General features: G+C 38.4%; 1 protein-coding gene across 1 annotated transcript in view; it reads right to left on the bottom strand.

The window, feature by feature from the left end:
* TBC1D15 (TBC1 domain family member 15) overlaps nucleotides 1–22,560 on the bottom strand; it is a 63,733-nt gene extending 41,173 nt beyond the window's left edge. The window contains exons 1-4 of the mRNA XM_023740840.1: nucleotides 22,419–22,560; nucleotides 7,849–7,947; nucleotides 7,349–7,423; nucleotides 64–93 (exon numbers count right to left, since the gene is read on the bottom strand). Coding sequence (XP_023596608.1) covers nucleotides 64–93; nucleotides 7,349–7,423; nucleotides 7,849–7,947; nucleotides 22,419–22,448 — 234 coding nt within the window. The 5' untranslated portion in view covers nucleotides 22,449–22,560. The remainder of the gene's footprint in view (nucleotides 1–63; nucleotides 94–7,348; nucleotides 7,424–7,848; nucleotides 7,948–22,418) is intronic.
* Between the last annotated feature and the right edge of the window lie 1,772 nt (nucleotides 22,561–24,332).

Below are 24,332 nucleotides of genomic sequence, written 5' to 3'. Positions count from 1 at the left end.
GTCCCACTCTGCTTCATAATTGTTCAGATGTTCCATTCCTCGATGAGCTCTTTCTTTTGGGGCCTGGGTCCATTCTACAACTGAACTGGAGTCCTAAAATAATTAATAACATAAAATATTTATGGTCTAAAACTAGAATTTAATTTCAATCCATAATATCATCTCAGATTCTATATAAATTAAGTTTGTAGGTTGTGGCAGACAATGCTACAGGGAAAACTGAACATTATTTCCTCTACTCTTCTCCTTTGCCATCTTTCCCAAAAAGGCAAGAAAGCCTGTCCAGCTTCCCTTGCAGATAGGGTTGACAAGGAAATATAACAAAAGTCAACAATGGAAATTCTAGAAATGCTTCTGCTTTCCTAATAAAAGTCTTATTCCCCTCCCCCTTTTTCCTGCTTTGAATGTAGCTGTGATGCCTAAAAACATGGCAGCCATCCTATGACCACAAAAGAAAAGGCAAGAGAGCCATTGCAAACAGCTCCCAACCTCCAGACTTCTAGTTATTTGAGGAAAACTGCCAATGGTGGCTAATCAATTAAGTCACCACTGGTTGCATATTCTCTTAATGGTAATCAAAATTAGCCAATTAGTCAAAAGCTACAAATAAGATACTTGCATGCGGAGTTTTGTAGCATTTTCAACTTTAAAACAGAATAAAACCAAAGTCTAAAGGGTTATAACAATTTGACTAAATCAAAAAGTTTAACTCCTATACAACAAAAAGATACCATAAATAAGTTAAAGATAAACAAAAGGGAGAAAATATTTCCAAAATACGTAACAGATGAGAAAAACATCCAGAACACAGAAAAAACCCCTACCAATCACTTAGAGGCAAACATCTAAACAGAAAAATAAGCAAACAGTATGAACGAGTCAAAAAAAGAGGAAATATAAAATGTCAAAAATATAGAAAGGTGTCCAACCATAGCAGCAATCAGAGAAGAGCAGTTAAAAAGAAATTTCATTTTTTGCCCCCATTCAATTAAAAATACTTATCAAATACGCAAGTGTGAGGAAATAGGCTCTTCTTACACTACTGATGACAGTGACCCCTAGCACTGTCTCCAGGAGGGCAATTTAGCCATGTTTACTGAAATTCAAAACATGCATGTTTATTTCACCACAATAGCTCTCTTCATTACCTACCCTAGAGAAATACTCACATACATACACAAATAGGTACATGTAAGAATTTTCACTGCAGTAGTGCTTGTAATAGTGAAAAACCAGAAATACCCTAACATCCATCAATTGAGGAATGAGTCACTAACAGGGCTTCAAACTGGTTTGTTCCTTCAGTTTGAACCCCTACTGAGAATCTGCATTTCTAACAAGTTCCCAGGTGATGCTAATGCTGCTGGTTAGGAACCAATTCTGAGAACCACTAGTAGAGCAGTGGTTCTCAATATGTATTATACATAAGAATCACCTGGGGATCCTGTTAAAAAATGTAAATTCTGATTCAGTATATCTGGGGTATAAATGCAGATTCTCAGCAGGGGTTTGAACTGGAACATAAACAGTTCGAAGTCCTGGTCAATAACTAAACGGCAGTCAATGAAATACTACACAGTATTATGGAGTACTGAGTTTTGGTTTACAATGATGGAAGAATCACACTGATTAAGGGTAGGGTTGCACAGCTGATTAACGTAACTGCAGAAGAGTCATGTTCAAAAGGGGAGAAATGCACACCAAAATTTTAAATTCTCATGGAATCCAGATTTGCTGGAACCATAGAGGCTGGATGAACCCCTGAAACTACTGCCCCGAGATAATCTTTAAACCTTAAACCAAAAGTATCCCCTGAAGTCTTCTTAAAACCAAACAACAGCTTAGCTTAACTAGTGAAGAATGTCTGCCTTAAGCATTGTGCTCTTCTAAGATCTATCCATATGAGATCAAACTGACAACAATAACTTGAAAGATTAGATAGAAAACTTGGGGGGCAGTGAGTTTATGTCAACAGGGGAGAAACAACTCAGAAAAGGGGGGTGAGAATGGCTGCACAACTCGAAGAATGTAATCTGTATCACTGAATTGTGCATGTAGAAACTGTTGAATTGGTGTATGTTCTGATGTGTGTATTCCCAACAACAACAAAAAACACAAAAGAAACTATTTTAAAAAAAGAAATATTACACAGTAGTTTTAAGACTGATACAAGTTAACATTTAAAGATAATAAGTATGTAATAGTAAAAAAAAGTTGCAAAAATGTGTGCAATATAATGATTATGCAATTAAGTAATACACAGAAGAAAACCAGGTCTTTCTACATGTACATATATAGATATGAAACATGTACCCATAAAGGTCAAGAAAGCTGTATGCTAAACAGGACCAGGCAAGCAACAGGGTCACCGTCAAGCGGGACTTCAACTTGCTACTATTTGAGCATTTTACAGTTAAGAATGTATTCATGTATTGCTGGTAAAATTCTTTTTAAAAAGGAAAATTTGTAAGAACAGGAAAATATGATAAGAAAAACTAATAATTAAGAAGTGGAAATAAACTGAAAAATAGGGGAAAGAAGTAAATGAATAAAATTATAAAGTGGAAAAATGGATCAAAGAGTTAAATATAAAATCAAAAACGATAAAGATCGTGGAAGAAAAAATAGGGACAATGCCAGGAGCCCTAATACATGGCATAAACAGAATTCGGACCATAAGTAACAATGCACAAGCACCAGAAGAGAGACTAGATAAATGGGAGCTAAAAAAAATCAAACACTTATGCTCATCAAAAGACTTCACCAAAAGAGTAGAAAGACAACCTACAGGCTGGGAAAAAAATTTTGGCTATGACAAATCCAATCAGCGTCTAATATCTAAAATCTACAAGAATACTGCAAAACCTCAACAACAAAAAGACAAATAACCCAATTAAAAAATGCACAAAGGACATGAACAGGCACTTCGCCAAAGAAGATATTCAGGAGGCTAACAGACACGTAAAGAAACACTCACAATCATTAGCCATTAGAGAAATGCAGATCAAAACCACAATGAGATATCATCTCACCTCAACAAGGCTAGCCTTAATCAAAAAACACAAAATAATAAACGCTGGAGAGGTTGTGGAGAGACTGAACACTTATACACTGTTGGTGAGAATGTAAAATGGTACAACCACTTTGGAAATCAATTTGGCACTTCCTTAAAAAGCTAGAAATAGAAGTACCATAAGATTCAGCTATCCCGCTCCTTGGAATACATCGTAGAGAAATAAGAGCCGTCATACGAATAGATATATGCACACCCATGTTCATTGCAGCACTGTTCACAATAGCAAAAAGATGGAAACAACCTTGGTGCCCATCAACGGACCAATGGAACTGGAGGCACCCTGGAGAGCATGGCCCCTGGATTCTCTATCAGCCCAGAACTAAAACAATTTCCAAGGCCAATTCTTCAGACAGGATTGGACTGGACTGTGGGACATAAAGTGATACTCGTGAAGAGTGTGCCTCTTAGTCAAGTAGATACAAGAGACCAAAGGGGCAGCTTCTGTTCAGACGTGAGATGGGAAGGCAGAGAGGGTTAGGAGCTGGTGAATGGACATGGGGAATCAGGGGCGGAAAGCAGAAGTGTGCTGTCACAGAATGGGCTGAGCAATTAGGGTTACATAACAATGTATGTATAAAATTTCGTATGGGAGACTAACTTGAAATGTAAACGTCATTTAACTACAACAATAAAAAATAAAATAAAAATTATAAAGTGGAGTGTTTTTTCTCCCAGATCTTTGCTCAAATGTAATTTTCTCAGGGAGCCCTCCATGATCACCCAATTTAAAAAACCCAATGCCCACCACTGTCCCCACCAATAACACTTACAATTCCCTTTCCCACTGTTTCTCCATAGCATCTATCACCACTTGACACAATGCATATTTTACTTATCTGTGTACTGTCTCACCCGCATCCATCAGAACATAAACTGAAGAGGAGTAGGGATTTAGGGAATTTGTTCTGTTCAAAGGTGTACTCCTAGCAGCTGGCACATAGTAAGCACTCCAGTATTTGCTGAATGAATGAGTGAAGTGCACAATTAAGATAAAAATAAAGCATCTTACGTCCAGCTTACAAATGCCAAATTAAACACATTTACCTCTGCTCCTTTTTGTATTAAAAAAAAAAAAGGACAGGAGGGGAAAAAAAAAAACCTGAAAACAAGAAAGCTGATGGATAGTTTAGACCTGTAAAAGCATAATCCTAGAACAGCAGTGAGGAAAGCCGAGAAGTATCCACAGAAACGCCTCAACATCCAAAGCATACAAACTGGTAAATACGGTACTTCTGGAAGGGAGGTCAACCAACAAAAGTCCAGAGGCTGGAGGCTTACTCATTAGAGGTAAAGCAGAATATCTCTGGATTAGGGGAAACCGGCACACTGAGCAAGGGGAAATTGCACTGAAAACAGGAGAATTAATTGGAAGTCCAACTATATAATAAAGTTGGTGAGACTCCCAGCTTTCTGCCTCCACTCAGTGTTCAGAACACTGGCATCCAGGCTTGCCCTCTCCAGGCAAGAATCTGCAGCTGCTCTGGCAAATCTGACTAGCCCAAGAGAAAAGACCTAGATTCTGACATCAGGGATTCCTTCAGAAACTAGCCAGGTCACCCTAAGAAGAGTCCCACTATCACCATGCCTATTGCTGTTAAGTATGAGCACCACACCACAAAGATCACCGAACACCAAAAAAAGAAAAAAAAAGGCAATTTACAGGAACTATACAGAGATGAAGGCTTCTCTAAGAAGTTCTCACTAAACTTCTCAGAAATAAGAAGAAATACTACATCCATGAGCAACAAAATGCTATAAAAGGGGGGGGGGCGCTCAGATCAAGAGATGTCTGAGAAATTAAAAATATAGCAGAGGTGAAAAAGGCAAAAAAGGAATTGGAAGATAAAGCTGCAGACACTTCCTAGAAAACAGTACCAAAAAAAAAAAGAAGAGAGAATTAGAACATAGAAAACATAAAAAGATTTATTAAAGATTTATGTTCTAGGCTTCCTAGTCCAAAGAATTTCAGAAAGAAAAAACCAACAGAAAGAAATCATCACTGAAATAATTCAAGAACACTTCCCAGAAATAAAGGACATGGGCCTCCATGTTAAAAGAGCCCACCAAATACCCAGCACAGTGGATCAAAAGACCACAAAGACACACCAGGACATCTAGAACACTAGGAACAAAGAGGCAATCCTAAAAGCTTCTAGAGTGGGGAAAAAAACAAAGATCAGGAATCAGAACAGCACTAGACTTAACATCATAAAGCAAACTAGACACACCTAGGGGAATAGCTTTAAAAATCCATAGGAAATTTTACTTCCAAACTGGAATTCTATGCCAGTCAAACTCTCAATTCAGAATAAGGATAGAAAAGTCTAAAATTTTCTTTGTTCTCATACACTCTTTTTCTCAGCAAGCTACTGGAGCTCCACCAAAACAAGGGAGTAAATCAGAATAAAAGACAGCATGGGATATAGAAAACAGGGTGATTAAAACAAGGAAAAGAGGCAAAAGAATCCCCAGGATGACCGCTGCATAGCAAACGAAGAGCGCAACCAGTCCAGACTGAGTTGGTCATAAGGCTCTGGGAAAAACGTCTCTTAAGGACATGAAATTAACGTTTACATGTTTTGAGAAAAAAATGTGGACAACGTGAATGAGAGTTCAGAGGTGAATGATAATTAAAATCAAGCTAAATCTCTGCCTTCTATAGTGAAAAGTCACCACAATATCTGAATTGGGGGAAAAAAAATCAAATAGTAGCATTAGAAGAATGTTATTTAGACAGAGGGCTGTAAATAACCAAAGAAACAGACAAGGTTTGATTGTGACTACCTTGGGAAATGGAAAATTTGGTGGGAAAGTGAAGGTACCTTTGTATTTCATAAAAAGCCTTGTAAAACTTACAGGACTTATGTAGGAAAATGCATAATTCAGATAAAAATAAATTTTATTTAGAAATCTTTTATATAATTTTTAAAGGAAAATATTAAAACAGGGATGTAAGAAAAGAAAAGCATAACCAAACTGGAAGTACAACCATTCAATAAAAAGTATGTTCCCATTATAAAACTTCCCCTAGCCATTATAAATTCTTCCCCATCTCACACCATATACAAAAATTAACTCAAGATGGATCACAGATCTAAATTTAAGAGTTAAAACTACGAAAGTCTTAAATATAGGAGTAAATCCTTATAACCTTAGCTTGCTTATTACAAAGGCAAGAGTTTCTTAAGATATGACATCAAAAGCACAAGCAACAATAACAACAAAAAAATTAAATTCTTACTTGATCAAAATTAAAAACTTTCATGATTCACAGGATACCATTAAGAAAATGAAAACACAACCCACAGAACGGGAGAAAATATTTGCAAGTCATACATCTGACAAGGGACTCGTATCCAGAATATATAAAGAACTCTTACAACTCAACAATAAAGACAAATAGTCAAAATGGGCAAAGGATTTGTATATCAAGAAGATATACAAATGGGCAATAAGTACCTGAAAAAATGCTCAACATTAAGCCACCAGGGAAATGCAAATCAAACCCACAATGAGGTAACACTCCATACACACCAGGTTGATCAAAATAAAAAGAACAAGTACTGACGAGAATGCGGAGAAATTGGAACCTTGAAAAACTGCTGGTGAGATTGTAAAATGGTGCAGCTGTTTTGGAAAAAAGTTGAGAGGTTCCCCAAATGTTAAAACACAGAGTTACATATTACCCAGCAATTCCACTCACAAGAGAAATTAAAACATATGTCCACACAAAAAATTGTACACAAATGCACAGCATTATTCATAATAGCCCCAAAAGTGAAAACAACCCAAATGTCCATCAACTAATAAATGGATAAACAAAATGTGGTATTATCCATAAATGAAATGTCATTCAGCAACGAAAAGAAATGTAGTACTGGTACATGCTATAATATGGATGGAACCTTGAAAACATTATGCTAAGTGAAAGAAGTCAGTCACAAAAGAACACACACTATATGATTTCACTTATATTAAATGTCCAGAACAGGCAAATCCTAAAGACAGAAAGTAGATTAGTGGGTTGCCAGGTGATGGGGATGGGGGTAATAAGGAGTAACCTCTAATGGGTACAGAGTTTCTTTTTTAGGGTAATGAAAATGTTCTAAAATTAGGTATCAGTGATGGTTCCACAACTCTGTGAATATACTAATTTTACACTGAATTGCAGACTTTAAAAGAGTGAATTTTACAGTATGTGAATTATATCTCAATAAAGCTGTTATTTAAAAAATGGCATTCCTTTAGTCCCACATTTTTTTTCTTAAATACCTTTCGAGCATAGAGAATACTAGAAGAATCTAATGCATCATCCAATGGTCTCCAGTCCACTATTACTTCAGAATCCTAGAGAAAGAAATTACGAACCATATTTATTATTCAATAACATCCTACATTCTTAGTCACATTTTTATTCCCTAAACCCAAAAAAAACTTTTAAACCCTTAAATATTAGCACTTTAAATATAAAATATAATATGTAAACCACTGTTTGACAACAAATGTCATACACATTTTTTAATTCTTATTTTTCATTATAAAAACTTAACACTAATACAGCTTCTAGAATAATAAGTTTTAAAATATTTCATGCCATTTTACTTATGTAGTCAAAGAATTTTATTTCAAAATCATTTCCATGTTAAACTTAAAACCACTGTTCGATTACGGAATTTTATCTTACAGATGAAATTCAAACTTTCTGATAACGGCCCAAAGATGAAACACTACCATAAACATTTATTAAATGAAACCATTTACTAGAAACATACCTTTTCTAAAACACGTAATATTCCTGAAATCAAGGTGTCTTGGTCACTGGTCTTTCCACAAGATGAGTGAATATATACCCCTTCTTGTTCATATATAATCTGGAACAGCAAAAATAAGATTAATCAAATTACTTTATTCAGTACATTTCCATCTTCATTTAAAAAAAAAAAATTGGAGGATATTTACCTACAATGCCTAGCCAAGTTCTGGTTATTTCATATATAAATGTTTTATTTTAAAAACATCACTCAGACTAAAGAGCACTCCAAATAAAGATAAACTGGAAGTTTGCTTTATTACACATGAAAAGTTTGTTTTACTGATGAGTGATAATCACAATCTTGACCTTCACAAACAAAAATGTCAAGCTAACTGCTATGTGTCTTAATATGCAAATTCCACTTAAAATTTATATTTTTAACAAACATTAAGTAAAATATTGGGTTCAACACTGAAAATGGACTCAAAATAGCCAAGTGTGATTTTCTATGTCTGAGTTTTGTTTCACAAGAAAAACCTTAAAAATAACAGATGATAAACACAAAATGCGAAGCTTTAAATAAGAATTTAAACCAAATCTCAAGAGTACTAGAGAAGAATTATCAGATATAAATCATGTCACTAAATTCAACAATGGAAGGATATACCCTGAGGGAAAAAAAAAGCAAGAAGGACAGATCAAACAGAAGATTTGAGGGAGTAACACCACTTAACACTAAGTGTACCTGCAAAAGAAAAAGAGGAAAGGAATGCTACTGTTGTGGGAGAACATACAGGCTACAAATGAGATGGTGGGGAGGGAGGAGAGATACTTTGAAATAAATTAGAAACTGGTATAAAACCCCTCTATAGATGTGATGATGACCTTTAGAAACCCAAACACCTATTGGCACATTCTCTAAATGCATAACATCCGATAAGATTCTTGACTGTCTTGACAATGTCACCTCGCAGAAAGTACAGAAGAGAATTAATGGAGACCAATAAAAAAGAAATGGTTATTCACAAAAACTATGGGAGAAAACAGACCATCTTAGGAGTTTACAACAACAAAAGAAACAAATCTGGAACACAGTCAAATATTCAGACTAGGCTTAACAACAACAAAAAAATGTATAGAACACACAGGTATTAACTCCACTAAAAACAGAAAGATAATCCTATGTAACCAGTTCCACTTGCAGACAAGAAGAAGTAATAGAGACCAACTCATCCTCTGCCTGAAACAACTAAAAAAGAAAAAAGACCAAGTCTATGAATGGTTTTCAAAATACTATACATCAGACAATAAAGACAGTGATTGTTGAGACATAAAACAAATGAGGTAAGCCCTACGACTGCCCTCAGCTTACTGTCTCAAGAGTTTCCAGCCATCGCAGAGGGTGAGAAACCTCAAAAAGTACCCAGTGTCTCCCTGAGTTGAGCTGACAGAGCTTGGAATTGCGAAGGCCAAGGCAGCTAGAGTTCACAGGACAGAGTAGCAGAGAAAAAAGAAAACTTCAGAGAGAGAGAACTCAAGAGATCTAGAGTCCTCCTCCAGTATTCAGAAGAGTACTGATCAGTGCGTATGTGTAGGTAAACTACCCAAGATATTGGGGGGGGGGGCACATGAAATGACTAGAAGAATCAATCCACAGGCTCACATGGAGCCGTTCCCACCAGAGTGGAAAACCTTACAATTCACAAGGTATTGGGTAGAGTACTCAGAATGGTCTTGACTCAGTCCAAAAAACTCACTGCTGTCGAGTCAATTCCAACTCATAGCAACCCTACAGAACAGAGCAGAACTGCCCCACAGAGTTCCCAAGAAGTGGCTGGTGGATTCAAACTGCCAACCTTTTGGTTAGCAGCCTCAGCTCTTAACCACTGCGCCACCAGGGTTCCTTTGTCTCAGCAGTGGGGCAAAATTAATCCTACACTAAATGCTGTGCTGATACCATCTAACAAAGTTTAAAAGTAAGACTCAAAAGTATCAAATTGTTTCCAAGTAACTGGAGCAACTTCTAGGACAAAGTTCAAGAATATTTTACAAGACTACAAAAATATCTAGCAACCAACAAGTAAAATTCACAAGGTCTGGCATCCAGTAAAAAATTACCCAGCTATGAAAAGAGACAGGAAAATACGACCAACAAGGGGAGAAAAACTAATCAATCAAAAAACAATCGATATGACAAAGATGATAAAATTAACAGACAAGGATGTTACAGTATCATTATAAGTGTATTCCACGTGTTCAAAAAGCTAGAGAAAAGCTGGAACTTGTTCAGAGGAGACGGTGTAAATATTAAAAAGATCCGACTGAACATATGGAGATGTAAACTACAATGTTTAAAATGAAAAATATACTGGGTATGATCAGTGGCAGATTAGATATCACAGAAGAAGAGTGAACTTGCAGTCATAGCAATAAAACTATCCAAAATGAAACACAGGGAGGAAAAAAAAAAAAAAAAAAAAGTGAACAGAGGACCAGTGAGCTACAGGAAAACTTCAAATGGCCTAGTACACATGCATTTGGAGTCCCTGAAGGAGATGATAATGGGGAGAAACAACAACAAAAAAAAAACTTTGGAAGAAATACTGGCAGAAAATTTTCCAAATCTGATGAAGACTATAAACCCATAATGGAGTCCTGGTGGCACAACGGTTAAGTTCTTGGCTGCTAATCAAAAGGTCAGTGGCTCGAACCTACCAGTGGCTCCACAGGAGAAAGACCTGGCAATCTGCTCCTGTAAAGATTAAACCAAAACAAAAACCAAACCCAATGCCATCGAGTCAATTCCAACTCACGGCAATCCTATAGAACAGGATAAAACTGCCCCATAGGGTTTCCAAGGCTATAATCTTTACAGAAGCAGACTGCCGCATCTTTCTCCCATAAAGATTACAGCCTATGAAATTCTGAGGCAATTGTACTCTGTTATATAGGGTTGCTAAGAGTTGGAATTGACTTGATAGCACACAACAATAAACCCACAGATTTAAACAGCTCAATGAACCCCAGGTGCAAGAATCACAAAGAAAACAAAACAAAGGCCCATTATAATCAAATTGTTCAAAATCAGTGCTAAAGAGAAAATCTTAAAAGCAGCCAGGGGGAAAAACATTATGTACAATGATAACAGGAGATTTCTTGTTGGAAACAACGGAGACCAGAAGACAGTGAAGCAACACCCTTACTTAAAGAACTAAAAAAAAAACAACACTGTCAATCTAAAATTCAATACCCAGAGAAAACACCTTTCAGAAAAAGGCAAAATAAAGACACTTTCAGATACATAAAAGCTGAGAAAATTCATCACCATCAGGCCTATAGAACAAGTTAAAAGAAGTCCTTCAGTTAGAATAAATTCTAAAAGGCAATCTTGACCTAGACAGAGGAATAAAAGTCACCCAAAATGGTAACTACGTGGACAAATATACCTTATTTCTTGTTATCTAAATCGCTTTTGACTGTTGAAAGCATAAATAAGTGCACAATAGTGAACCTGAAGTCACAGTAATAGAAACTATCCAAAATGAAACAGGGAAGGGGGCGCTGGGAAAAAAAAAAGTGAACAGAACACCAATGAGCTGGAAGAAAAAGTAAAATATATGAGAAAAACAGCACAAGGGCCAGGAGTAGAGAAATGGAAGTATACTATTCCAGGTTCTTATACTTTATGTGAAGTAGCATGATAACTTGTGAAAGCTGTGGTAAGTAAAAGATTTATACTGTAAACTCAAAAGTAATCACTAACATAACAAAAAGTTATAAGTAATGAGCCAACAAAGGAAATAGAAACGAAATAGCAAAATATACTCAATTAATCACAGAGGGAAGGAAAAGAAAACAAAGAAAAAATGAGACAAACAGCAAGATGACAGACAAACCTAACCATATCAATAATCACATCAAATGTAGTGTAAGGAGCCCAACTAAAAGGAAGAGACTGTAAGATTGGATACAAGAGTAAGACCTAATTCTATGCTTCCTGAAAGAAAAGCATTTTAAATATAAAGACAAATAGGTTAAAAATAAAAAGATGGAAAAGATATCATGCTAACACTAATCAAAACAAAGCCTGAATATATTTACTTCAGACAAAAGTAGATTATCAGAGCAAAAAAATATTATCAGGTACAAAGATCATTTCATAAGGTCAATGCATTAAGAGAGAAAAATCAGCAAGAATATAGAAGACTTGAACAATGCTATTAACCAACGTACCTAACTGGCACTAACAGAACACTCTATCCAACAACAGAATACACAACTTTTCAAGTGCACGCAAAACATTTACCAAGATAGACCACACTGCAGGCCAATAAAACATTTACCAAGACAGACCACACTGTAGGCCAATAAAACAAATCTCAGTAAATCTAACACAATACATGTTCTGTGACCACAACAGAATTACAGTATGAATCAATAACAAAACTATCTTTGGAACATCCCCATATATTTGAAAATTAATAACACTTCCAAATAACCCATAGGTTAAAGAAGAAATCAAAAAGGAAATGAGAAAGTATTTTGAACTGAATAAAAATACAAACACATCATATCAAAATTGTGGGTTGCCACTAAAGCAGTACTTAATGAGAAATATATAGCATTAAATGCCCTTATTAGAAAAAAAAGAAAGATCTTAATGACATCAGCTTCTACCTTAAGCAGAAAAAGATACAAATTAAAGCCAAAGTAAGCAGAAGGAATAAAGATTAGCGCAGAAATTAAAAGAGAAAATCAATGAAGCCGAAAGATTCAATAAAATTGGTAAAACTCTAGCCAGACCAATCAGGAAAAAACAAGACACAGATTACTAATAAACGGAATTTTAGGGAAAAGAAAAAAAAGCCAACTCATTGCCATCAATTCCGACTCATAGCAGCGACCCTATAGGACAGAGCAGAACTGTCCCACAGGGGTTCCAAGATTGTAAATCTTTATGGAAGCTGACTGTCACATCTTACTCCCGCGGAACGGCTGGAGGGTTCAAATCGCCGACCTTTCGGTTACCAGCCTATTGCTTAACCACGGCCACCAGGGCTCCGATAACAGGAATTAGAGCAATAATACTATCCTTTTCTTATCGGTAGAATCTGTAATAATAAGAATTAGAGCAGTAATATTACTACAGATTCTACCGATAAGGAAGGGATACTAAGGAAATTTATGAACAAGTTTACACCAATAAACTTGACAACTCAGACAAAATGGATAAATTCTTGACAGACACAAGCTACCGAAGTTCACTTAAAAAGAAAAACAGCCTAAGTAGCCTGGTATCCATTAAGGAAATTAAAGTTAAATTAAAAACCTTCCAACAAAGAAAATTCCAGACCCAGAGGGGTTTACTAGTGAATACTACCAAATAATTAAGAGAGAAATAATACCAACTCTACATAAACACTTTCAGAAAACTAAAAAGGAAGTACACTTCCCAACTAATTCCACAAGGCCAGCATTACCCTGATACGGAAACCGGACAAAGACATTACAAGAAAATAAAACTAAAGACCAATTATCTCTCATGAACATAGATGTTCTAGTAAGCTCCACACCCAAATATCTAAGTACTACCGAGTATTTCTCCGCTTGAAAAATCCACAGGCACCTCAAACTCAGTATGTTCTATCCTAAATCTGCTCTTCTCTGATATTCCCAACTCTGTCAAAGGCATCTCATCTACCCACTTACCCTAAATGACTCCACTTCACCACCCCCACCCTATCTCATAAGCCACTCAAACTTTCCCCTCTGACACTAGCTTCATTATTTCTAGCCTACATTGCTAAAATAACATTCTGGTCTCTCTTCTCCCAATCTACTCACCTTTCAACAATCTATTAGGTATGTAACGTGTAACCACTGCCAAGACTCATCTTTATAAAATGCACATCTGGTCATGCCATGTCTGAGCTTAAAATTCTTCCGACTCCAGCAGACATCTAAGATGCATCAACTGGTCCCATCTCACTCGGAGCAAAGGAGAATGAAAAAAACCAAAGATACAAGGAAAATATTAACCCAAGAGAATAAAGGACCACATAAACCAGAGGTTCCACCAGCCTGAGACCAGAAGAACTAGATGGTACCTGGCTACCACTGATGACCACCCTGACAGGGAACACAAAAGACAGTTGCAGACAGAGCAGGGGTAAAGTGTGGAGAAGAACTCAAATTAACATAAAAAGACCAGACAGACTTAATGGTCTGACAGAGATTGGAAGCACCCCCAGAACTATGGTCCCCGGACACTCTGTTAACCCAGAACTGAAACCATTCCCGAAGCCTACTCCTCAGACAAAGATTAGACAAGACTATAAATCAAAAAATAACATACATGAGGAGTATACTTCTTAGTTCAGTCAGATACATGAGACCAAATGGGCGGCTCCTGTCCGGAAGCAGGATGAGAAGGCAGGAAGGGGCAGAACTGGTTGAAGTGACACAGGGAGCCCGAGGTGGAATGGGGGAGTGTGCTGTCACATTGTGGGGATTGCAACTAATGTCACAAAACAGTATGTGTACAACTTTTTGCATGAGAAATTAACTTGAGCTGTAAACTTTCACCTAAAGCACAATAAAAAATAAAAAAATTTTTTCTGACTCCACACTTTACCTCGATAGCCACACTGCTTGAACTCACCTGTTCCCTGAAAGTTTTCTGTCATTTTTTGTGTGCATTCTGTTCTTTCTACGCCTTCCCTCTTTTAGCAACTTCTACTAAGTCCTTCAAAAGAGCACAAACAATAGTCTCCCTAAACTCTTCCACCCACCCCCACTCCACCTAATCTGATTTAGAAGTTTCTTTACTCATATATTCACCATATACATTAAGCACCAACTATATGCTGAGTCGGAATCGACTCGACAGCAACGGGTTTGGTTTTTTTTGTTATATGCTGGGGGTAAAAGGTGTTAGTGGAAAAACACACACACCAAAAAGAATGTCTGACTAAACCAGTAGTGTCATGCAGACCAGTAAATCAAAGGTCATAGTACAGTGTGATGGAAGTATGCAGAGGATCCTGAACAAGATGCCATTTTCAAGCATTTCTTCAATAAATATATACTGAATGCTTACAATGTGCCAGGCACAGAATAAGCTGCTAGGTTTAAATGAATGAGATTCAGTCACTGTCTTCATAGCATTTACAGTCTAACTGGGGATTAGGGCAAGAAAACAAACCATTACAACATATGATAGAAGTACGAATAGGGTGCCAGAGCTGGCCCTAATAAATAATACCTAACCTAGACTGGGTCGCTATGAATCAGAATCGACTCGATGGCAATGGGTTAACCTAGACTTCGAGTACTTGAGTGGCGCAAACCCTAAAGTGCTTGGCTAACCCAAAGATTGGCAGTTCGAATCCAGAGATGCCTCAGAAGAAAAGACTGGCGATCTAACTCTGAAAGACCACAACCACTGAAAACTTTATGGAGCACAGTTCTATTCTGAAACACGTGGAGTCACTGTGAGTTGGAATCAACTCAGTGGTAACTGGTTTGGTTTTTTGTTTTTTTTTGACCTAGACTTAGGGGGCTCAGACAAGGTAAGAGTCAGGAAGACTTTAGTGACATATAAGCTGAGACCTGAAGAATGGCAATATTAACTAGAAAAGGATGAGGTAAGGCAGAGAGTATATGACCTTGGTAGAAGGGAACTATACAGAGAGCAAGTAGTCTACTGGATGGCTAAAGCCCAAATATCTGAGGGTAGAGGCCAAAGAAGTTAGAGGGAAGAATAGAGACCAGATCAGATAATAAAAGGTTTTATACGCCATATTCAAGAAACTGAGAGTTTGGAATTTATCCTGAAGACAAAGAAAAGCCACTGGAGAGTTCTAAGAGAGGAACGCCATGGTCAGACTTGCCTTCTCTGAGCCAACATGCTGGCTACGGGGCCAAGAATGAACAGCTGCAGTAATTCAGGGAGGGAGAGATTAGGATGGCTTCAAGTAAGGCACTGGCAGCAAGAATGAGAAGAAGCAGATGGCTTAGGAAGATATTTAGAAAAATACTGAGTTTTGTTTGGGACATGTTAATCAGTAATGACGGTAGAACTAAGGAAGTATAGAACACAGATGGTTTTAAGGGTAACATACCATAGAAATTCTGACAGTGAAGAAGTGAACCTTTGAGATACAGAGGATAATACAATTCTCAATGAAGGGTGGGTGGCAGAACTATTATTGCTACTTAAGGACATTAGCATGACCAACAATGTAAGACAGGAAGCAGGTATAACATAGTCTCAGGAGGCACAAATAAGGACTAAATGAATGACTTCTCTTATACCTATTACTATATATACATTATAATAGTGCCAATAAGAGAAGGCAGGTAGATTTCATAAGGACTTCCTTCCACTAAAAAGTGAAAATAAAAAGGTTAGATTATAATACAGTATTTCATCTAGTGCAAGTAGCTACGTCTCATCAAATCAAAGACTTCACATTTTAATTCTTTCAAAAAAGCCAAGTTTTTAATAATTCACAAATTGAAATGACTTATTAAAATTGCAAATTTTATTCTTGTGTATTTTTTATTCTTGTGTCCCAAGAATAAAGTTATGTGTTTAAACCACCCTTGCATCCACAGAACCCATTATCACATAATAGGTACTCAAATTTTCGTTTGATAAAGAATGCCAAAAAATAAAGAAAGAATATTCATCAGGCAAGGAAGATAGTACCATGTTACAAGATCTAGTCTAGGAACAGAAAAATTCACCAGGAAAATCTAGCAGATACTAAGACTATCTTTCTAAAGTGCAGGGTTTCTCAGCACTGGAAGCATATCTAAAAGGAATTGGAAAGGACCAATTTTAAGCTACAAAATAAATTCTTACCAAAAACTGCCACCTAAACTCTAAGAAAAAAAAATCAGCTGATCTCCCATTGTTTCAACCTATTTTCAATAGAATAAAATTCTGATACAATCACAGAAAAACCCAGAGCCCATGGAAGTGTACAAGAGAACTTTCTAACTCCAAAACGAGAGAACTATCAGTGGACTCATCTCTCTCACTCTAGTTCCCCTTCATTTTCTCTACCTTCTTGTTCTTTCGCCTTCACTGAACACCTACTACGTGCTACCACACTCTAGGCTAGGTGCAGGTGAAACATTTCAGGCCTTGTCCTCATGACAATTACAGTCGATCTACAGGTTTTCACGATACAAGCATTCATTAAAAACAGCACCTACCAAGAGAGAGAAAGGGCCACAAAAACCAGAGACTTCATCAGCCTGAGACCAGAAGAACTAGATGGTGCCTGGTTACCACCAATGACTGCCCTGATAGGGAACACAACAGAGAGTCCTGGATGGAGCAGGAGAAAGGTGGGGTGCAGAACTCAAATTCTAGTAAGAAGACCAGACTTAATGGTCTGAATGAGACTGGAGGAACCCCAGAAAGCATGGTCCCTGGATTCTCTATCAGCTCAGAACTAAAACGATTTGAGGCCAACTCTTCAGACAGGGATTGGACTGGACTATGGGACATAAAGTGATAATCGTGAGGAGAGTGCCTCTTAGCTCAAGTAGATATAAGAGACTAAACGGGCAGCTTCTGTCCGGAGGTGAGATGGGAAGGCAGAGAGGGCTAGGAGCTGGATGAATGGACATGGGGAATCAGGGGTGGAAAGGAGGAATGTGCTGTCATAGTACGGGGAGAGCAATTAGGGTCAAATAACAATGTACGTATAAATTTTTGTATGGGAGACTAACTTGAAATGTAAACTTCATTTAAACTACAACAATAAATTGTTCTTCTTTAAAAAAATGAAAATTAAAAAAAAGGAAAAAAAATAGCATCTACTTAAAACTAGATGGTGGCCGGCTATCACCACTGACTGCTCTGACAGGGATTACAATAGAGGGTACCAGACAGAGCTGGAGAAAAATGTAGAACAAAATTCTAACTCACAAAAAAAGACCAGACTTGTTGGCCTGACAGAGACTGGAAAAAACCCATAAGTACGGCCCCTGGACACCCTTTTAACTCAGCACTGAAGTCACTCCTGAGGTTCACCCTTCAGCCAAAGATTAGACAAGCCCATTAAATAAAATGAGACTAAATGGGCACACCAGCTAAGGGGCAGGGACGAGAAGGCAGTAGGGGACACGAAAGCTGCTAACAGGGAACCTGAGGTCAAGATGGGGAGAGGGTTGGCAACCAATGTCACAAAACAGTATGTGTACCATTTAATGAGAAACTAATTTGCTCTGTAAACCATCTAAAGCACAATTTAAAAAAAAGAAAAAAAAATAGCAGCTATTTCAATTGAAACACGTTGCATTTCTCATTTAGATAATTAAAGGGGTGATTGTTAGTGAATGTTTTCCTTTTGAAGAACTGAAGTCTACAAGCTCTAAGGGCCCGAGGCTATTTATGTATCCTCAGTGCCTAATATAGTGCTTGGAACACATTAGATGCTTAATAAATATTTGTTAAATAAATGAATGAGAGTGAATTGTAACTATCACGGTGTCATGGATTGGATTATGTCCGCCAAAAATGTCTGTCAGCTTGGCCAGGCCATGAGTCCCAGTATTGGGTGACTGTCCACCATTTTGCCATCTGATGTGATTTTCCTGTGTGTTGTAAATCCTATCTCTATGATGTTGATGAGGTGGAATTAGCAGCAGTTATGTTAATGAGGTAGGTCTCAATCTACAGGATTAGGTTGTGTGTTAAACCAATCTCTTTTGAGATATAAAAGAGAGAAGCAAGCAGAGAGACATGGGGACCTCATACCACCAAGAAACAAGAGCCAGGAGAATAGTATGTCCTTGGACTCAGGGTCCCTGCACTGAGAAGCTCCTCGACTGGGGAAAATTGATGACAAGGACCTTCTCCCAGAGCTGACAGAGAGAGAAAGCCTTCACCTGGAGCTAGTGCCCTGAACTCAGACTTCTAGCCTACTGGACTGTGAGAGAATAAATTTCTCTTTATTAGTGGTTTTCTGTTACAGCAGCACTAGATAACTAAGACTCATAGGAACTGGTATAACGTCAAAAATTATTTCAGGCTATCTCCTCCCACCACTCCCTTCTCTGTGATAGGTAAGTTCAACTCATTCCATTAATTCAACTCTGTTGGAAACCTGTTGGAAACAGGATGGCCTTTGCAGTCAGTGTTCCTATTTCTCCCCTCAGTATTCACAAAAGGATGTTAATCCTCCCCCATTTGGTTCACTGTTAAAACATATGGTTCTGCACTTATATAGCAACACAGGATAGCTGAACTCCAAGAACTAATCAGGGTTTATCTCCATGATGGAAGTACAATTACTATTCTATCCCCATTTTACGAATGAGGAAACTAGGACACAGGGAAGTTAAGAAATTTGCCCAAGGTCACACAGCTAAAAACCAGTGGACCTAGGGTTTGAATTCAGGCAGTCAGGCTCCATCTCATTAACCAATGCCCAACTGGTATGATTTTTCACTCATCAAAACTATGACATGACTTCTAAAACAAGGTATTTTTCAATTTCCTAAAATAGCATAACACCTACACAGCATCCACTGTGTGCCAGGCTTTGTTCAAATATATTTACTCATTAATCCTCATAACACTCTCATAAGGTAGGTACTGTTATCCCCATTTTACAGGTGGAAACTGTAGAAGAGAGAGGTTAAATAACTTGCCTGAAGTCACACCGGTAGTTAAGTGGTGAAGTCAGTTTTTGAAACAAGTTTGGCTCCAGAGTCCAAGCACTTAACAGTTACCTTACACTGCTTCTCTACATGGCAGAGATTAACTTCATCCCTCCATCACTTCCTGACACTCAAAATCCAGAGCAAGTAAAATAGTTATAACAAAAATTACTCCATATCCTAGATCTCAACACTGAGAGTTCTAATTCAATAGATCTGGGAAGTGGCCCAGTATTTGTATTTTTTAGAAGTATCACAAGTGGGTTTTTTTGTTGTTGTTGTTTGTTTTATCGTTTTTTAATAAGCTTCGGTTAACATCCACTGCCCTGCATTTCTAAACTGGACAGGTCTTATGAATCTTTGTGAGGGTGGGGATAGGTGAACAGATAGATAAGTATGAATGTATACACACACACACGCACACAGATACATATATATTCTCCTTCATTCCCTTTCCCAAAGAAACAAGCTTGGGAACTAGGAAAGCATAAGATAAAGCCAGAAAGGTAACATGGCTCTTTATGCTATGTTAACCAGCTTTGATTTTTATCTTAATGGCGACAGTGACAAAATAAAGGTTTTTTGTTTTTAAAGCAGTTTTTAAACGCATAAAAGTCAGATTTGTGCATGAGAAAGATAACTCCAAAGAAAGGAACGTAGACAAAGAGACTATACACAAGGAGAAAAATCAGCCAAGAACTCAAGTCTAAAGGAACAACAAAGGCATGACCTAAGCAACTAAAATGATCAGGATGTGGCAAATTTAAGAAATATCTTTAAGGTAAAACCGGTAGGACTTGGTTATTAATTAGATGCTGTTATAAAAATGATGCTTGTAAATCTGTTTTATGTAAAACTAGGTAAATGATGGGGCCATTAAACCAGATCTGTACTTACTGAGGAAACCCTGGTGGCGTAGTGGTTAAGAGCTACGGCGCCGTTCAAATCTACCAGCCGCTCTTCAGAAACTCTATGTGGCAGTTTCACTCTGTCCTACAGGGTCGCTATGAGTTGGAGTAGGCTTGACGGCAATGGGTTTGGTTTTTGGGTACTTACTGAGGGAAGAATAAGTGGGTTTTCCTGGTCATAACATTACTTAGGAGGGGGCATGGAAAAAGTTTCAGTGGAGTGATGGGAATGTGCATCAATTTGCAATGAGTGAGAATAAATGAGGTGATAAAGCAGAGTTATAAAATATACAACTACTTTAAAAAGTCAAACTATGAGAGGTAGTGTCTGGAAGGGAAGAGTGAGTTGTATACTTCACAACTCAGCCTCATCACCTCAAGTCTTCTTTCAAAATTGATCCTAATCTGAAAAGAAAGGGGAGAGTTCAAATGGAAATATTCCCTCCTGGAAAGTCCTGGACTGGATCAGTCCAGATAGAAAACTCAAACAGGATGACATTCAAATATGTAGAGAGTCAAGCAGAATATCAGCAACCACTCTGTATATAAAAAGGCAAAAACTTTAAAGAAAACCAAGCGGGGTGAATAATTCAAAAAAGGATGACCAAACTATAATTTGAAACAGCCAGTAAGTAGAAGGTAAAAAACAAAACAAAACAAAAACTCGTTGCCGTTGAGTCGATTCCGACTAATAGCGGCCCTACAGGACAGAGCAGAACTGCTCCACAGGGTTTCCAATGAGCACCTGGTGGATTCAAACTGCAGACCCTTTGGTTAGCAGCCGTAGCTCTTAAACATTACGCCACGAGAGTTTCCAAGTAGAAGTATGTAGTCTTTTTTAAAGTGCCTTTATTATTTCATGTAATCCTAACAACTCTAATACAAGAAATAATGATTGGCTCACCTCCTTCTACAGATAAAGAATATGAAACACAGAAAAGTCATCACTGCCCAATTTTAAAATGTCACTTTTCAGATTAATAGCAACACCAGGACCGTATTTGTTATTCTACTGCCTAGTCCAGCAGTCCATACACCAAACCACAAATGCTGTCCAATAATTCAAAACAGGGTGAGGAGGGGGAGCAGAGAGAATATGGGTGAAACTCAAAGTACAAAGGAAGCTATCTGCAAAGAGTAAACAGTCCTTCTAGTGTTCGATGAGTCATCACCAATCCGTGCTGTTCCAAATACTCCCGCACTGGGAAATGCTGCCAATGGCATATCATAAAGCTGATGGCCCTAAATAATAGGCATAAGAGGTCCCCTCAGAACGTGAATAGGCACTATATAACGAAATCTCCGCATCTAATGCTAGCTCCTAACGAACTTCAAGAGGCATCACAGATACCACCACAGAAACATCACGGAAACGTCTTGAAATATCTTTAACAAACGCCTTCCTAGACAAGCGTGGAAAAGTGTAAATCTCCAGCTCCATGACAGAACACATGCCCTGCTACTCACAACAACCAACCAACTCAGCTGTCTGGTAAGGTGGATCCAATAAACTTATTCTAAGCACACAGCTGCATGGCACCCACTCAGCTCCTCTGGAATGAGTGGCATAGACGCCTTTACCAGAGTGCAGCAAAGGCAGGCAAAGACAAGTCAGGTTAACGCCTCAAAGAAGAGAGAAAAGACACTGGAGTCAGAAGAGTCGACATAAGGAACTAGAGGCAGAAAAAGTGAACCAGAATAAAAGGAACTAGGAAACCACCGGTCCTTAGAAAAGATAATACGAAAAAAATCCCGCAGGCTCTAGGGCGGGGCAAAGAACAGCTTCGAGGCCTAGGTGGCATCGGAACCGGGTCTCTAATTCCCGGGCTGAGCCGGCATTCTTGGGAAAACAGCTGACACCAAGTCCTCTTCTCTTACATCCGTCATGGGCGGTGCCTGCTGCAGGGGGGCCTTCACGTCCTTCCGTAGCCAGCCCCCAGGCAGTAACAGTCCTCCAACCGAGAGAAAAGCAGGGGTGTTTCCCCAGGCCGTTGCTTACCTTCCCGCTCACTAAACCCGCCGCCGCCATGTTTTCCGCGCGTGCTGTGATGATGTATCAGCGCCTCACCTGTCTCTCTGACTCACAACAACATCCGGCAAAACTAGGAAGACATCCGGGCGCTGAGGGCAGCGCAAAGATATGGGGTGGAGCGAAGCCCGGGCGGGGCGCCCCACGCATGCGTGCTGTGTAGGGCTCAGAGGCCTCTAGGGTGGAGTCTCTGGCCCGGAAGTGCCCATGTGCCAGTTTATTCTTTTCTAGGCGGGAACCTAAATTAAACTGTATTTGAACTGGGGTTGGGCTTGAGACTCCGAACCTTTTGCAGGCCACTTCAGTTTAATGTGATGGAAAGAACACCATGTTAGGAGCCAGCAAACATGTTCCTGGCTTTGTGGCCTAGGTAAGTCACTTCCACCCTCTAAACCTCAGTTTCTTCATCTGTAAAATTGAGAGAGTAGGGTTGTAGGAATCCCAGTCCTCTATCCGAGACACAAACACACACAGACTTTTTCCCTTTCTATGTGCGGTTTCTGAATTTGAGTCTGGTCGTTGCTGCTCCTGACCCTGAACAAGGTATTTTGATTGAACTGCGATAATACCACACCCTCACTGCTCCAGAGTCCAGCACACATAACTCACAGCTCATACCCAGTTACTTAATGGCTGTGTGACTTTAAACAAGTTTCTAAATTCAAGCAAGCTTCAGGATGTAAAATGGGAATAACCCATGGAGTGGTTGTAGGAGCCTCGTGAGAGTGGTGTCACCCCTCAACGCAAATTGCTACAATATTGTAGGTAAAACACTAGAAAATTTGACAAAATCAGCTACTATAAAAACACCAGCAGCAATTAAAACAACAGCGTGTGCTTGTAGCATGTGCAGATAAACCACTTGATTCAAAGCATCATTGTAATTGGGTAATAATGATAGCGCATTAGAAGGTTCGAAAAGTAAGTTAGCATAGAGTTTTAGCCTTGTAGGTATAGTGATATATTTAAGCTGGGTTTACAAAAAATGTTTCTGTCTTTATAACTACAGGGATATTTTTATTTAAAAAATAATAAATTTCTGCTGAAACACTGCACAAAAATTTTATAGACAGTCATTTTGGTGTTACACCCTCTGATGGTGTCACCTGATGCAGTCCCTGCCCCCGGCACCTCCCTAGTGATTCCACTGCCTGCTGTCAGTACCTACAGGTCAGATTTCTCCAGCTGGTCAATTTCTACAGAGAGGAACCAGTAATCTCTTGGCTGTCAGCAAAGTCTATGCTCGCTCAGTGGCGCTACCTTATCTAGTTAAGCACTTAAATAAGGTCTGTAGTCTGACTGTTGTAGGAGTTCAGAAAAGGTAGAAATCAATAAATAGTGGAAAAGTTGGGGGAATCTCAATAGATGAAGTGGGACATGAGATAAACCCCGAAGACAGATAGGTCAGTCAGAAACAGGTGAGACACAATCAAAGTGAACAAGCAATTAACTGTTGCAGTTCAGAGAGGAGAGTGATCACTTTCAGCTGATAGTGTAGCACAGCTGATTAAGACAGCTACCTGAAATGAAATCTCTGTTTAGTTATAATATATCTCGTGACCAGAGCTCTGGTGATGCAGTTGTTAAGTGCTCACTGGCTAAGCGAAAGGTCAGCAGTTCAAACTCACCAGCTGCTCCAAGGGAGAAAGATGTGGCAGTCTGCTTCTGTAAAGATTTACAACCTTGAAACCATAAGTAACAATGCACAAGCACCAGGAGAGACACTGGATAACTGGGAGCTCCTAAAAATCAAACACTTATACTTATCAAAAGACTTCACCAAAAGAGTAAAAAGACAACCTACAAGACTGGGAAAAAATTTTTGGCTACAACAAATCCGATCAGCTTCTAATCTCTAAAATCTACAAGATACTGCAAAACCTC

This window comes from Trichechus manatus, unplaced genomic scaffold (assembly GCF_000243295.1).
Source record: "Trichechus manatus latirostris isolate Lorelei unplaced genomic scaffold, TriManLat1.0 scaffold00164, whole genome shotgun sequence".
NCBI lineage: Eukaryota > Metazoa > Chordata > Mammalia > Sirenia > Trichechidae > Trichechus > Trichechus manatus.
This window is presented reverse-complemented; position numbering and strand designations above follow the sequence as displayed.